The sequence below is a fragment of the Pholcus phalangioides genome, unplaced genomic scaffold (genome assembly GCF_987345545.1).
Source record: "Pholcus phalangioides strain wild (caught in Gottingen) unplaced genomic scaffold, Ppha-v1.0 ptg000017l_1, whole genome shotgun sequence".
Lineage (NCBI taxonomy): Eukaryota > Metazoa > Arthropoda > Arachnida > Araneae > Pholcidae > Pholcus > Pholcus phalangioides.
Window position 1 is genome coordinate 19,831,375 of NW_028301610.1, and position 15,885 is coordinate 19,847,259.

The 15,885-nt window shown below is 37.1% G+C and overlaps 1 protein-coding gene across 1 annotated transcript; it reads right to left on the minus strand.

The window, feature by feature from the left end:
• Positions 1-6,466: 6,466 nt before the first annotated feature.
• Positions 6,467-11,336, minus strand: LOC149072505 (uncharacterized protein F54H12.2-like). The gene is made up of 3 exons (XM_089247217.1): positions 11,199-11,336; positions 7,881-7,989; positions 6,467-7,461 (listed from the first exon to the last, which is right to left on the minus strand). The coding sequence occupies exons 1-3, from the start codon at positions 11,334-11,336 to the stop codon at positions 6,467-6,469; spliced, it is 1,242 nt and encodes a 413-aa protein (XP_089103343.1).
• Between the last annotated feature and the right edge of the window lie 4,549 nt (positions 11,337-15,885).

A 15,885-nucleotide genomic window follows, 5' to 3' on the forward strand; every position in this document is an offset into this window, starting at 1 on the left:
TGGACATTTCTTCCTGTTTGCAGCGTCTCGAAACGCGTGCTCGATCCCAATCAAGAAATCGCCGAGGATCTCGTCAGCGTTCCAGCAGTCATGACAGAAATTACCAGCACTGCTGGTACCACTGGCGTTTCAAAGAAAAAGCAACCAAATGTGTCCAGCCTTGCAGTTTCAACCAGCAGGGAAACTAGTTGGGCCGTCACTCGATACTCAGAGTGACGGCAAACTCGAGTGCTTCCGGCTATATCTGTCTGACCAGTCATCTTCCGTGCATTTCCTCATAGACACTGGCGCTGATGTATCTGTACTGCCACTACGCAAAGAAGATTCCCGACGTCAGCCAGGCAAGCTTCAGTTGTTTGCTGCAAACGGAACTGAAATACACACCTTCGGTCAACGACTGTTAAAACTAGACCTAGGACTTCGTCGTGCATTTCATTGGTCATTCATCGTTGCTGCCGTTTCACGTCCAATCATCGGATCTGACTTTCTGCGGCATTTCGGACTGCTTATAGATGTTCGGCGCGGTCAATTAATCGATCCACTCACTCAGCTTCGTTCACATTGCAAGATTGCTGGTGCGGACGTACCATCCCCAGCAGTGAAATGCATCCGGGACAATAGTGAATTTCATCGAATTCTCACCGAGTTCCCTGAACTGACAGAGACTGTAGCAACGTTTAATGCTGTTAAGCATGACGTCCAACACTGCATTGAGACCAAAGGCCCGCCAGTTGCATCAAAACCTCACAGGCTACCACCGGACAAGCTGCGTGCAGCCAAGTGGGAATTCGATCATCTAGTTGCCCAAGGAGTTTGCCGACCATCTCAAAGTTGCTGGGCAAGCCCACTGCACATGGTACCCAAGTGCAACGGCGATTGGAGACCATGCGGCAACTACAGGAGACTAAATGCTGCAACTATCCCTGACAGATATCCCGTTCCGCACATCCAGGACTGTCTCCAGGTGCTAGAGGGGAAACAAATATTCTCCACCCTAGATCTCGCAAAAGCTTTTCATCAAATCCCTGTGAGACAAGAGGATATTCCGAAAACAGCCGTAACAACACCATTCGGGCTGTTCGAATTTCTCTTCATGCGTTTCGGACTATCGAATGCAGCTGCAACATTCCAGAGGTTCATACATATGGTGCTGCAGGGTTTCACCTTTTGTGTACCGTATTTCGACGATGTTCTCGTGGCATCTACAAACGCTGAAGAGCACAAGGAACATTTGCGCCAAGTATTCAAACGTTTTTCCGAATTCGGAGTTCGCCTCAACGCTGCTAAATGTGTTCTGGGGCAACCATCAGTTCGATTTTTGGGTCATTTGATCTCTGCAACCGGCGTTGCACCTCTTCCTGAGAAAGTGTCGGTCATCGCTCAATACCCAAAGCCAGACACAGTCAAAGAGCTCCGACGATTTTTGGCCCTCCTCAATTTTTATCGTCGCTTCGTTCCAAAAGCAGCAGAGACGCAGGCGCTCCTGTATAAATTTCTAGCGGGTTCCAAGCGAAACGATAAGAGGAAGATCGTTTGGACCAAAGAAGCCGATGAAGCATTCCTGAAGTCTAAGCGGGATCTGGCAGATGCAACAGTTTTGGCATTTCCAGTGGCAGCAGCATCTTTGGCTATTGTGGTAGATGCTTCCGATATTGCCATGGGCGCAACTTTGCAACAACGTGTGTCAGGATCTTGGCAGCCACTTGGGTTCTACTCCAAGAAGTTATCTCCTGCACAAAAGAATTACAGTGCCTATGATCGAGAGCTGTTGGCAGCTTACTCTGCTATCAAATATTTCAGGCACATGGTTGAAGGCCATTCATTCGTCCTGTACACGGATCAGAAACCTCTCACATATGCCTTCAGACAGACTACTGACAAATGCTCACCTCGTCAGCTTCGACACTTGGATTTCATTGGCCAGTTTACCACAGACATCCGACACATCAAGGGTGCAGAAAATGTTGTGGCAGATGCATTGTCTCGGATATCCATATCTTCCATAGACACACCATCTCCTACCGACTTCAAACGAATGGCAGAGAAACAACTCAAAGATGAGGATATTCAGCAACTACTCACCAATCCTTCATCTACTTCCTTGAAAATCCACTCTCTTCCTGTTGATGAATCAAAGCTTCAGCTGTACTGTGACGTCTCTACAGGACGCATTCGACCACTGGTTCCATCCTCGATGCGTAGGGACATCTTCACTGCCTTGCATGGACTGTCACATCCTGGCGTGAAGGCCTCTGTGAAACTAGTTCAAGAGCGTTTCGTGTGGCCCGCACTGAAGGCTGACGTGACCACTTGGTCACGTACATGCATTAACTGTCAGAAGTCTAAAGTGAGTCGGCATACGAAGAGCCCACATGGGGAATATTCACCACCTGATGCCAGGTTTGAACATGTCCACATTGATATTGTAGGCCCTTTGCCTCCATCAGAAGGCTACACATATTGCCTCACCTGTGTGGATCGCTTCTCTAAATGGCCTGAAGCCTTCCCTATGCCGGATAGCTCTGCTGATACCGTGGCCAAGGTTTTCTATTCTGGATGGGTTGCTCGGTTCGGTTCACCTAACAGAATCACCTCAGATCAAGGTGTCCAGTTTGAGTCCTTTTTGTTCAAGGCTCTAACCAAGTTCTTGGGAACCAATCGCCAGAGGACCACATCATACCATCCACAAGCAAATGGTCAAGTAGAACGCTTCCATCGAGACCTTAAGTCTGCTATCAAGGCTCACGCAACTAACCGCTGGGTAACAGTACTTCCTACGATTCTGTTGGGTTTTCGAGCCGCCTGGAAGGAGGACTTGCAAGCTACAACTGCGGAAATGGTGTATGGTGCACCTATACGGCTGCCAGGAGAGTTTTTCGTACCTAGTCGTCATCACCCAGATCCATCAAGCTTCGTTGATCAGTTGAAGACCACCATGGAAAATTTAAGCCCAAGACAGACTGTTCGCCACGGAAAACATTGTTTTTGTCAGCAAGGACCTGCTGTCTTGCTCATATGTTTTCCTCCGCACGGACAGAGTGAAGAAAGGCCTAGAACCTCCGTACGAGGGACCTTACCAAGTACTGTCAAGATCAGAAAAGGTGTTCCAAATACTAATAAAAGGTCGACCAGTATCTGTAAGCATAGACAGAGTCAAACCGGCTTACATCTGCGGTGATGACCTGCCTTTCAATGCCCACAAGCCTTCCAACGATCAACAAGAAACAACAACTTCAAAGCATCAGCAGACAACTTCTAACGATCAGCAAGCAACAACAACTTCACGGCAAGCAACAACAACTTCACGGCAAGCAACAACTACTTCACGGCAAGCAACAACTACTTCACGGCAAGCAACAACAACTTCACAGCAAGCAACCACAAGTTCAAAGCATCAGCAAGCAACAATAACTTCAAAAGATCAACAGACTTCCAGTGACGAGGACCAAACTTTCATGACCACCCGCTCAGGTAGACGGGTCAGATTCAGGTTGCCTTGCAGGTAGTTCTCTCGCTATCGCTGGTGGGGGACTACCTGTGGGGAATCGGTTAAAGCCGTCCGGATATTATATATATTTTTCCTTGTGGTTGGAAGAGAAGTCAAAGCCGTCTAGAGATGACACTCGGTGTTTTGGTTGAGGTGTCACATGTTGTCGCGTAGGTGTATGTCCGTTCCATGCGTATGTAGTGATTTTTGTGATTTGTTTTAGTTTAATAAATAAATTGAATAGATTTTGTCATCGTTAATCACTACAGAAGTGTGCGCTATCAAACCCAAGATGTACTCATACATTTTTGGGAACACAAATAAAAAGACTGCAAAAGGCATTAAAAAAAACGTTGTTGAAAACATTTCGCTACGAGACTCTTAATTCTTGTTTTCTGTATCCATTACCCTCGAGTGAAGAAAGTATTATATTCTTCATGATATGGAGGTGAAAGAGTGGAAGATGAACAACGTAAATATTATCCAAATGTAGTGGTTTGGGTGTATTTGTACCACATTTTGAGTATAACTATGTTGTTAATATCTTTTATTTATTTTATCTTTATATTACAGTCGTTGCTCGTTTTTATTAACTTCAGGGGGGGGGGGATGAAATAGAAGATAAAAAATTTGAATATTACTTAAAGCGTGATACAATATACCCAAAAAAAAAAATCATGGTTTGAGTATACTTATTTTCTATTAATTCATCTTCTTTGCACCAAGTCAATGCTGGAATGAAATTTGAGGTTTATAAAATCGAGCGACGAGTGAATTGTGAGAACATTTTGTGCCAAATGTTATTATTACTATTTCTAATCCTTTAAAGAAAATGGAGGTGAAACAACGTCTGAACAATGTTTCAGCACATGCAACTGTTTTGTTATTACAGTAGATTCTCAATAGTCTGCCTGTTCCTAATCTGGCATTCTTTTGTCTTTTTTTTGGGGGGTGGGGGGTCCTTCGAGCATAGAAGAGGAAAACATGTCGCTGCTTGTCTTTGCATAGAAGTTTATGCAACACGATAACGTAGGATCCCTTATAATTTCCATCTTTTTCATTAATTATTAATTTTAGATCCCAGGAAACCACCCGGGGATCTCGCTGGAGTACCGACAGACCAGTATTGGTTCAATAAGTCTAGCAGTTGGGGTCCTCGGCTGTTGGATGAGAACGGAAACCAGAGGTCGGGTTGACGATGTTCAATCCAAATCCTAGTTTCACCTGTATGGGGATTCTAGAATCTACTGTGTTACATGCATTTCCCTGTGGTAGGGCTCCTCATTTGTGTCAGATTATCGGGAGTCTACTGTAAAATGAAAGCAATATTATATTTTTCCTAAAAAAATAATCAGAGAAAAATTAGTCTGGATTATATTTCAAGTTTATCGTATTCATTGTGAGTTATCATATAAATTGGAGAACTGTTGCTCGTATCAATAATTATTTATTATTTGGAAATACTGAAGCAATTTCTGATTGTATTTATTGGGATAAATGATCTTGTATTTCTACTTGTTCCCGGTCTTCAGAAAAAAGAACTTGAATGATTGCAGTTTTTGTTGTGTGTCTATTTTTTTGTTCAGTTGTATGTTTTACTATATTAATACTTACTCTCTCTCCAAGTTAATGAACTTAGAAATCATCTACTTCAGTTTCTCTTCATAAAGAAATGACAAGAAAAAAAAATATGCATACAAAATATTTTGTGAAATAACTTTTATTGTTTGAACATTTCAGACATTTTGTACATTTTTTTTTCAACAAATCAGTTTTAAAAAAATCACAGCAATACAAATTACATATGTTTGCGGTTACAGTATGTTTTCCCAAAAGTGTTCATTGGGTATTTTTCACAATTTGTAGATATTGTGCCGAACAATTTCAATTTTTTTTTCCTCAAATGTCGATGGATTTCTTCAATAACTTCTTTTTCACTTTTCAGCATTTTAAAATAACCAATCTTACTTGAGTTATTCCTATCTTGGATATTGCATTCAACAGCATCTTTTAAACAATCAAAAAGATTGTTGTAAAATAGACTGCCATATATTTGGGGAACAAAATGGGATTCTTCTTCACGAAGGATGATGAAACCATACTCTTCATCCACTAGTGAACAGTTAGGCAACTATTGATTATGAAGGGAATCTAAAATGCTTTTATTACTTAAAATTTTAAAATAGCATAGATGGAGAGAACAACATTCCAGATAATGGAGATCCTGTGCTACACCATCTTTGAGAGTATCAATCAAATCAGAATATAAATTTGGAGAGCAAAAAATAGGCTTTGCTTCCGAAGAAACGTAGATGTAACCATATCGCTCCATACTTTTAGAATAGATTTTTTTTATCATTACTATATCTTTTTATAGAACATCTAAACCAACGTTCATATAACTCCTCCTACGAAATTATGGAATGACGAATAACAAGATCGAATTTTTTTATTAAAAATGAATTAGGACCACTAATTGGTTTAAAGCAAACTCTCACAGTACTGTATGACATCGCTTTGAGGTATATCAGGATAGTTCAGTACTTGTTTCGAAGCAAAAGCATGCATTTTTTTCTCATTTTCTTCTTTATTTCTTGTTAGCTTGTCCAGTCTTTTACCTCGCACAATATGCGCAAGGAAATATAAACAGAAAATACCACATGTTCGTGAGAATGGGGATTGATACACCGTTACATTGTATTCAATTACTCTCGAGTTTTTATGCATGAATCGTAAGATATGTATGTTTTTGCATATTATTCCATAACTATCAAAATAATAACATTTATTATCATCGAAATACATAGCAATCAATCCAATGTGAACCTGGTTTATGTTTTGTATCTAAATTCACAATAAAGGCCTTATGCTTTCTTCGTTTTTGTTGGGGGAGTTGGTCACATGTAAAAACTCCGGCGAACACTGGTGATAGTAAACCATCGCTATGTGCTATTTGAAACAAGTCAATGGAATTTATGTTTAGAAATCTGTGTAAACGTTTCTAGATTTATCAATTTGCACAGTTTTTGGAACTTGAGAATAAACAATCAAAGTCATCGTCTCAGTTAGAGCTTCTGAAAATTTCATTTCAATAGAAAGATTTGAGGTTTCTATAGTGCTGATGTAATCTTGTTTATCTGATGAATAGTCAGGCGTGAGGTCGAAACCAAATAGCATGAATCCCTGAGGATAGTCCTCGTAAAGTATCGGAATATCTGTAGTACTAGCAAATTTATTTAAATCTGTGAATAGTGACATATAACTTCGAGCGTATGATTTAGCAGAAGGGGTGTAGGGATTTGATGGATATGTGACACCGTCTTTTCTCAAACATATATAATTTATATTCGAATGTCCGAAATTAAACAGATTTTTTCTTTCATCACCGCTGAAATTTTTGTTTGGAACTAAACCAAGAACAATTCTACTAGGAATCTCACTTAAAAATGCATTTGAAATAGAGTGAGTTTGCGTCCCATTTGGAACCGTAAAAGTTTTCAAATCCGATTTTCGTATCGGAATTTGTATATTCCCTATTTCTAATGCTTTGGCATTGCCTAAAAGAACAGAAGGAGCTATTTGTACTTTTCGCACGTACAAACTAGCATCTGTTATTTGTAATTTAGTGTCTGTTACATCGCTCATCAACACAAACGAATCTTTATTTCTTTCTAGTTTAATTCTGACGTCTACACCATTTATCAGAAGTTTTGGTTGTTGAGCCAAATCGAAATGAAGCAATCCGAAAAGATCCATTTCTTGCGATGCCTTACAACGTTCATGTCTTTTTTTCAATCCCTTATTAAGACACGTTTGGGGGTCAAAATTGTCCAGTTTTCCAGCAGTATCTTTGATATAGAGGGAACTGGTAAGATAACTGTTTTGAGCAGCTTCTGATGTGAACAATAATGATTCTATGTATGCTTTGTAAGCATAATTAGCGTAGTTGTTGATGGGCTTATCATTCAAAAATACTTGCAAAGAAGAAAAACAAGTATTTAAAATATAGTTTATTGGTGTAGATTTACTTGTTTCGGGCAAATCGGATCCGTCTTGTTTAACGATCTTAGCTTTCAAGTGAAGATAAATTTGAGACGGATCTATATATTTTTCACTATTTGTGTTATTTATCAAAAATTCAATTGGGCCTTTTTGGGTGATGCTGGCAACTGGCTTCACTTCAACAAATGTTGAACCTTCCACAACGACTTGAATTAATTGTTTTTCAAAAACATCCAATTCTGACTTGAGACACATACAACCTTTGTCCTCCATGTTGAAAGAGAAGTGAAAAAAATACATGAACATATCTTTTTATAATTTTAGGAAAAAATATCTTTCCGTCTTTTTTTAATCTTTTTTTTAGTATTTGCACATCGCTTTCTGCCTGAACCTGACTGCATCTTGTCAACTACATCACCTGCAATTTTATCTCGCATTTGCATCAATCTAGATTTAGCAGCTGTTTTAAAGTTCTGGCCTTGTATAACATCAGATGCTACCTGGATTCCCGACTTCAAAAATTGTTTACCTAAGTAATGACCTACTTGGGATAATAATGGTACAGCACTACGAAATATATTGGAAAAAAAACCATTTCCCCGCTGAATTAATCTTCCTTGAAAATAGGGCAAACCATTGCCAGTTTGCTGACTGATGTAATAATTGCAACATTGTCGAGCACATAACATTCTTTTGGTGAAATATTATCTATTATGATGAGAAGTAAACATATAATTCTCTTATATACATATGTATATCCATGAAAGTACACCTGCTTCTAAATAATATCTATTATAAGAAGCGCTGGAGAAAAGTTCTCTTTTTACATCTCTATGAAAGAAAGGGTAAGAAATACTTTCCCCTCAGAAAAATTCAAAAGTTCACCAGATGTTGAACAAATTTGAATTTCAATAGACTCGATGAAATTCTTACTTACAGAATAATACAAAGGATTATTATAAGATCTAACTATCTGTTGGTTCCCCCCCCCCCATTTAGAACAGGTATAATTTTCAACAAGGGGGCCATAACATTTCCTATGATCTGACTAGTTATCACATCTGTATAAATGAATATTTCGGAAATAGCTGTATGCAATTGTAATGGATATTTTGAAAAATATATGCCATGTGGAAATTGCAGCCTCTCAAAACCCAAAAAATCAGCTAATTCCCTTGATAGAGTTAATTTATGGTTTTCTGGTACCATTATTCTCGACATATTTTTTTTTAGCATGTCAAAAGTAATTTTTTCGAAACTGTGCGTCAGTTGCTCACCTCTAGAATATAGCCCTTGAGGCAGGGAAAATTTTTCTGTTTTTTCAATTTCTATTTTACGCCTAAAGGCAACCTCTGCTATTTCAAAGAAATCTGAATTGTTAATTTTAACACACTCTTTGTTATATACACGAGCAGTCAAGCCATGAGAAAATTTTGTAACTTCTTTATTCAAATTCGTTAAGGCAGCAAAAGATGCAGCATCATTCTTGTTGACGATCAATTCAAAGGCATTTGAAACTTTTATTTGCACATATTTTTCAGTTTTATCGAGTGAAAATTCGACTGCATTTCTATTCGTAATCAACTTGATATTTTCATTTAAAGCTTCAAAAAATGATAATTTTGAGAATTCTTCTTTGACGTACTTAACCGGAATCATGAAATTTGGAACCAGAAAACTATGTTTGTCCACTAGGGTGAAATATTGCTCACTAACATCACTCCCCGTAGACCTAAACTTGAACGTTGATGTGGAATTTATGATTGTGTCTTTCACAGGTAAATGCAACATGTATAGCAGTTTATCGGCATGCTCAACAGTAATCTTTATCTCATAGTCTTTTGGAATAGTCACAATTTCTTCAGTATCTTTAATTTGAAACGATACCAGATTAGTATTAGCTGTATGCAAAATTCGTTGATTAATAGTGTCCACATCAGGAGAAATGAATATTTGATATTCTCTAACATCAGCTTCATCTATCTCCTCTGTGAACGAAACCTGATATTTTGAATTACTTTCAGTAATATTGTGCCATGATTTTGGAAAAATGGCATCAGTGAGCGCACATTTCCAATCACCTTCTAAATGTAACGGAGTGAACAATTTTGTCACAAAATGACTCTGTGTATTTTGTGGAAACAAATCATCATTAGCATTGCTTGCAAGTGTCACAAAAAATTGATTTTTCATTTTTTCAAAGCCGTTGCTTCAATCCAAGAATTGAACTTAGGTCCGAAACCTGCCACTGGACGAGATACTGTTTGCGTTTACCAACTCCACGTGATTTTAATATTTTTTCAATTTTCCAAAATGCATTTGAAGGTTTTGTCACTCTTTGTAATTCGAACTCATAGAAGCGTCCAATCAATGGTTCACCTTTCAAATCTATTAAATCATACGTCGGTGGTTGAGTTTTATATCGTGATTTGATGAGAAAAATTTCATGTGTCCAATGGGGTAGATAAGATTTATGAAAAACTTTCCGCGTTTTCGATATTCTAACTTGATCGTTTATATTCAACTTAAATTTAGTGTTTGCGTTAGAACCATATAATTTCTTATATTGTCGAATGATGGATTTTTTTAATTTTTGACGGAGCAAAACCTGTGCTGCGATTTATAGAATCATTGATAGATTTTACTAAGGCGGGTAAAAAGTCAATGTATTTATATTTTGAAGTGTGAGTGAAAATCCGATATATTTTTTCCTTAATTTGGCGGATTTTTCTTTCTGCTAAAGAAGCTTTATTCGGAGATTGAGTTCCATAATGATGAACACCATAACTTTTAAAAAAACTTTGCAATTTTCGATTAAAAAATTCCGTTCCGTGATCAGTATGAAGTTTCTGACACTTCTCTCGTTTAAAAAGTGTTTTGAATCCTTCTAAAACCTGTTCTTGTGTTTTATTTTTGAGCGCATGAACAAAAAGTTTTCTTCGAAACACAACAACGACTAACAAATATTTTATTCCTTTGTTTTCACGTGAATATTTTTTCATATCCATCAAATCAGCTTGCCATAACTCATTCGGTCCTAGAGCTATAGTTTGTCTTGTGGGAAACCGATATCTCACTGGTTTATGGAGTGTATACACATCCTGACTCATCAACCAATTTTTTGCTTTCCGTTGGGAAATTCTTGCTTGCTCAGCTAATTTTCTTACACCTCCAAATGACGCCGGGCTTTCGAAATTATAGTAGATTTTTTCTAATAGTTTGACCATTGTGCACCAGCAGGTTCGTGACTTCTACTCTGTTCTCTGCGGCTTACCAATTTATGTTCTTTTTTCTTAAATTCACTTTCTCGTGAGGGTGTGAAATAACCTTCAGGAAAATTTACTGAACTTACATGGCCTTCAGGGGAGGTCTTTTTTGATAGTGTCACCAGGCTTTTCCCCCGAATCTGTATAGGAGACGTATGTGCGAAACTTCTTTTTAGTACTTCATTTTGTATCCATTCCAAAGGAATTCCAGTCTTGATCAGTTCTTGAAAAAACAAATTAAAGCCCGGGGGCCAATTTATGTTCTTTCGGTTTCTCAACATAAATGAAAATATATCAATCACATGACTTCCTGGTAGCAAATCTCCATTTATAATCAACTGACCCTGTTTGTTCCAAAATAGATTAGCTTGCTTCATTTTATGTATAAGAGCCGGAACGAATTTTCTGGTTGTTTGTGGAATTGAAAGCAATATTTGTTGTACCATTGGATCTTCATCAACTAATTCGGCAGAATTGCTTATTGGAATAGCTTCTTCCTTCGATTCATCAGATGACTTTTTAATAGAAACTTTAACGGGCTCATACGGCGTGTGAACTAGTCTTTTGTATTTTGATACCATGTTATTAAGTATCTTAACCTTAACATCATCTGCCATGTGATTAGTATTCAAAATCATTTGATCATTTTTGTCGCACCACGGTCATTTTCTGCACACGAGGGCTAATTAGACCGGGACCTACAATTTATTGCCGATTCCGAACGGCAGGCTTGTTTTTTTTATACTCATCGAGAGGTTGGCGCGCTAACCCCTGGATGGGGGACTCCCTGCGGTAGCAATTTTTTGCTGCGGTCAAGTCGCCGTTTTTTGTTGTACCCCTGTGTCAGGAAAGTTTTCTGACAAGGATGAACCGGGTATCGAACTCGCGACACCTCTAAACATCCTTTGGTACTTTAGGCGAGCATCTTATCGATCGGGCTACCGCGCCCCCTAGTATTCAAAAGAGATTCAATTTCATCTTCCGTTCGTGATTCTTCAGAAATTTGCATACGTCGAGGTAACAAATATTGTTCTGGGACTAAAGCCATTTTTTATCGTTGGAAAAGACTTCCTAATGCGCTGATTACAGTTGGAATCAAATATGGTAAAAATGCACCTCCTGTCTGATTTGTTAGCAACTGTTTCTTGACAGTGTCTGAAACTTTTTTGTCAGCGAGCTTTCTAATCACCGTCTTATATTTCTTAAGCTTTGAGATATTTGCTTTTCCAACATTCCCGTTCAGGGTATTTAAACATATTTCACATATACAATTTAACTGTGATCCAGTGAGCGTTTTCAGTATAGCGCGACGTTGAGATGGATTTGCTTTTTGTAAAAATGCCAATATATGATAATTCTTACGTATTGACTTCATGCTGAAGGAACATACACCATCAAAATCGGGAAAGCATGAATCTGTTAAACGAAAGGTTTTGTTGCTTAATGGATGACAATCGATCAACAAATGCCCATATAGATTCTCTGTCACTTTTTTATAAGCATCAATAAAGTACTTAGATGTACTTGGAAACATTTGTCGCGACAAACATTGAATTTGTCTCGAATCTCTGTTGTTTCCGAATAAAATAAGGTAATGAGTGTTAAGAGTGATGTTTCTAAATATCTTATTTTTAGGAAACAAATTTTGAGTCAAAAGTATTACGCTTTTATTTCCATGATGAGAAGTAACTGTAAATAAGCGAGAAACCTCTTCATTCAGAGATTCTAATAAATCATCAATTACAATTATATCGGCATTATTTTCAAACGCTTGAGGTAGTCCCTGATGGAAATTTATATTTCTTTCTTCCAAAAACCATTGTTGAATTACACCACATTATACTTTTTATGTCTTTTCCATAAATGTTACACTTCAATAACTTCCTAACTAAAGTAGTTTTTCCACTTAACGTAGGTCCAGAAACCACAGTAGTAGATGGAAATCTAAAATGAAAAATATCATTCTCTATCACGTCCTGTGTAAAAAAATTTGGAAAATTCATTTTTATTCAAAACTCCACCTCATGCATGAACACGAGTTAACTTTCTTGAGCTGTGGTTCTTGAATAAGTGTTAGAAGTTAGCTCCTTCTGAGATAAATAGATTTTTGGTAGGTGGAATTAAATAAATCTATTCTAATAAGTTTTACAATCATGAAACAACAGAATATTGCAAAAAATAAATATATAAAACTGTTTCTCGCTTATTTTGAACTCTTACATCTCTTTTTCTGATTTTCCTAAAAACTCTACAGCACTGTAGGTTAATGTTTATGACTATAACCACTACACTACCGCAGAGTTGATAGAATTACTGCTTATAAACTTGAAGTTTGTTCATTATCATTAATAAAACGAGGAGACATGATCATATCTGGGAGACAACCACCTGCTACATGATCATATCTGGGAGACAACCACCTGCTACATGATCATATCTGCCCCCCCCCCCCCCGGGCCCAGATATGATCATGTATATACTACTAATTTTTTCTCTTCAATCCATTCCTCGAATCAACCATGATATAACTTCCCATGTGTGTTTGCATTTCACCTCGTGCACGTGCCAATGTCTTGAATGCATTAAATACCTTGGCGTTCATATTGACCAAAATTTGAAATGGAATTCGCATATTAAATACCTTCAAACTCGGCTCCGTTTCATTTTATATAAGCTCTATCATCTGAAACCGTACATTAATAACCACTTTCTCATAACATTCTATTATTCAATGTTTCATACACATTTAGTATTTTCAGTTTCTCAGTTTGGGGAGGAGATTATCTAACTAATATTAAGCCTATTATTTCTCTCCAAGAAAAAAGCTATCAGATGCATCACTAATGATTATGTTACCCCTCTATTTCATCAATTAAGAATTCTCCTAGTGCGTTACCTCTACTTTTATAAATCCTTAATAATAATAAAAACACCAATACTCCTTACCTCTTAACGTATCACATACTTCTGCTCGTTTTAATGCCATTTACTCACTGCCATTAGTTCATAAAAATATTCTTAAAAAGCACTTTTGCTTTCTGATTCTGAAATTCTATAATAATCTACCCAGAGAAATCACTGACACTACTGTGCATTTACTTCCTTTAAAAAACGCCTCAAACTTTACCTGTTCGAAGTCATTAACATTGAGTCCCGTTTATGTTTACATCCTCTAACATTATGCTTAATTAAATCATATCTTTAAATCACCTTCCATAATCCTGTACAAATTCATGTTCTGGCTCCATACTTATTATGTATATCATTAACATGTTATTCATATTTTTTTTCTTTTGTGTACTTGAGGTCAATATTAAGTCTTAAGAATTCATGTTGATATTAAATTATGTAATCTTTATAGCATCTCCACCGTTGCATGAGAATATCCTTTATTATTTATCTTTAACATATTTTATTTATTTTCTGTTAATTATACTATCTTTCTTTTTGTATTGTTTTTTCCCCCATCATATAACTAAAAATAATTTCACTGAACTATATTTTATAAACCTTTCATTCATTGTAACATGTTTTACATTCATTGTAACAACCAGTATGGGACATTTCGTCTCTTTGGTTGCCAATAATATCACATAACACGTATTCACACAAATTGTAAAATAAATTTGAAAAATTGAAAATTTTGAATTGTATATGAACTTTGGAGAGCTAGGGCAACACTTGAAGTTGAATTTTCAGGGGTTTTTTAAGATGTCTTCCAGGAGAAAGTGCGGCTGGGAAAAGTATTTTTTACGTAAAATTTAGCAATAAAATTCTGGAAAAAATAGTATATGAATATACCGTGCATCATCTTGGCTGGAAAAAGTGAATTATTTTTTCCCAAAAAAATGTCAGCAAATCTTTATTTTTTTTAGCACCTATGGAAGAACATCTTAAGAATTCCAAAAATGAATGTTTGGGTCTAAAAGGGTTATCTTGTATATTTTTCATGCTTTAAAATACCTTGAAAATGTCAACCTCTGATGAAACGACATTTCAGTTATATATATGTTACTGTCAGAGCCTGAAGTTAGCCATTTTGCTAACTGGACAATCCGCACAATGTCCGAATTTCAGGCTTTTGCCAATCCCTATATATCGATCTATATTCAGATTCCTTTGATCGTTATGGTTGCCATAGCTAAGTGTAATAATGATTAGCTATGGCTAATTATAAATGGTCATAATTATCACAAAAAAATATGCCAATGTGACGATGACCCTAAATAATAGGACATATAGAGGTTGGTCGAAGCCCAGTGAAAGCCTGAAATTCTGAATGGGTCAACTGGGCCAACCAGTTTGCGAACTAGCCAACCTCAGGCTTTGGCAGTAACATAAAAAAAAATTTTCAGAATCTTCAATATTGTTACAACAGAGTTTGACTGTATATTTATGGTGCAGATTTCCTGTAGTGAAAATTTTTGAAAAAGACTAGCACCCTCCAATCGGAAAAAGAATCACAGAAAACAAACTTTAGTTGACAACAACTGTGCGTTTGCTGGAAATGATGAAGAGGATACTAATATTCACTTAACTAAGGTGCCTATATATGCATTTATACATATAACCACACAGCAGGTATAGGACTAGCAGGTGGCCAGTAATATGTAGAATTTATTTTAATATGTAATTCTACTATAACTTAGCCACCTGCTGGTGTTAACCTTTCGAATGTTTCAATTGTGCTGACCATCTGTGTGGTTGGTCATGGAGACCAAACCTGGGATTAATTCTTTAAGCAACATTGAAGAATTCTGGTGTATGACTTCGAGTACAGACTTAGGAAATTTTGCTCTTCGCAATGTTAGTATCATAATGGTATTTGCTACGAACTTCTTCGATCTACGGTGCTCTGGGTGGCCTGTTCTGCTGTCATCTGGACGATGTCACAAAGTCATTCTTCATGCAGCTTTCTGGTGTGTGTGCCCAACTGTGTTTTTCCTCCTCCCCAGTGATATGTCTGCTCCATTTTCTTAGGTTTTTTGGGATATCAAATCAAGGTAAGTTCTGTTTCATAATTACTCAGTGCAATGGGGAAAATTTGTCCCTTCTCAAACATTGATGATATTGCTGTAGTCAAACGGCTGAGTGCGTTAGCTGCAGATTATGCTGATTCAGGCGAGAATA

Bases quoted from the DNA above. Each gene is read 5' to 3' on its own strand.
- LOC149072505 (XM_089247217.1), bottom strand. From the start codon at position 11,336: ATGGTATCAAAATACAAAAGACTAGTTCACACGCCGTATGAGCCCGTT. The intron at 7,990-11,198 runs GTACAACAAATA...TCGGGAATCCAG, and splicing joins TAGTTGATGAAGATCCAATG to GTAGCATCTGATGTTATACA. The intron at 7,462-7,880 runs GTTCAGGCAGAA...CTTCTTTGCAAG, and splicing joins AGTTGACAAGATGCAGTCAG to TATTTTTGAATGATAAGCCC.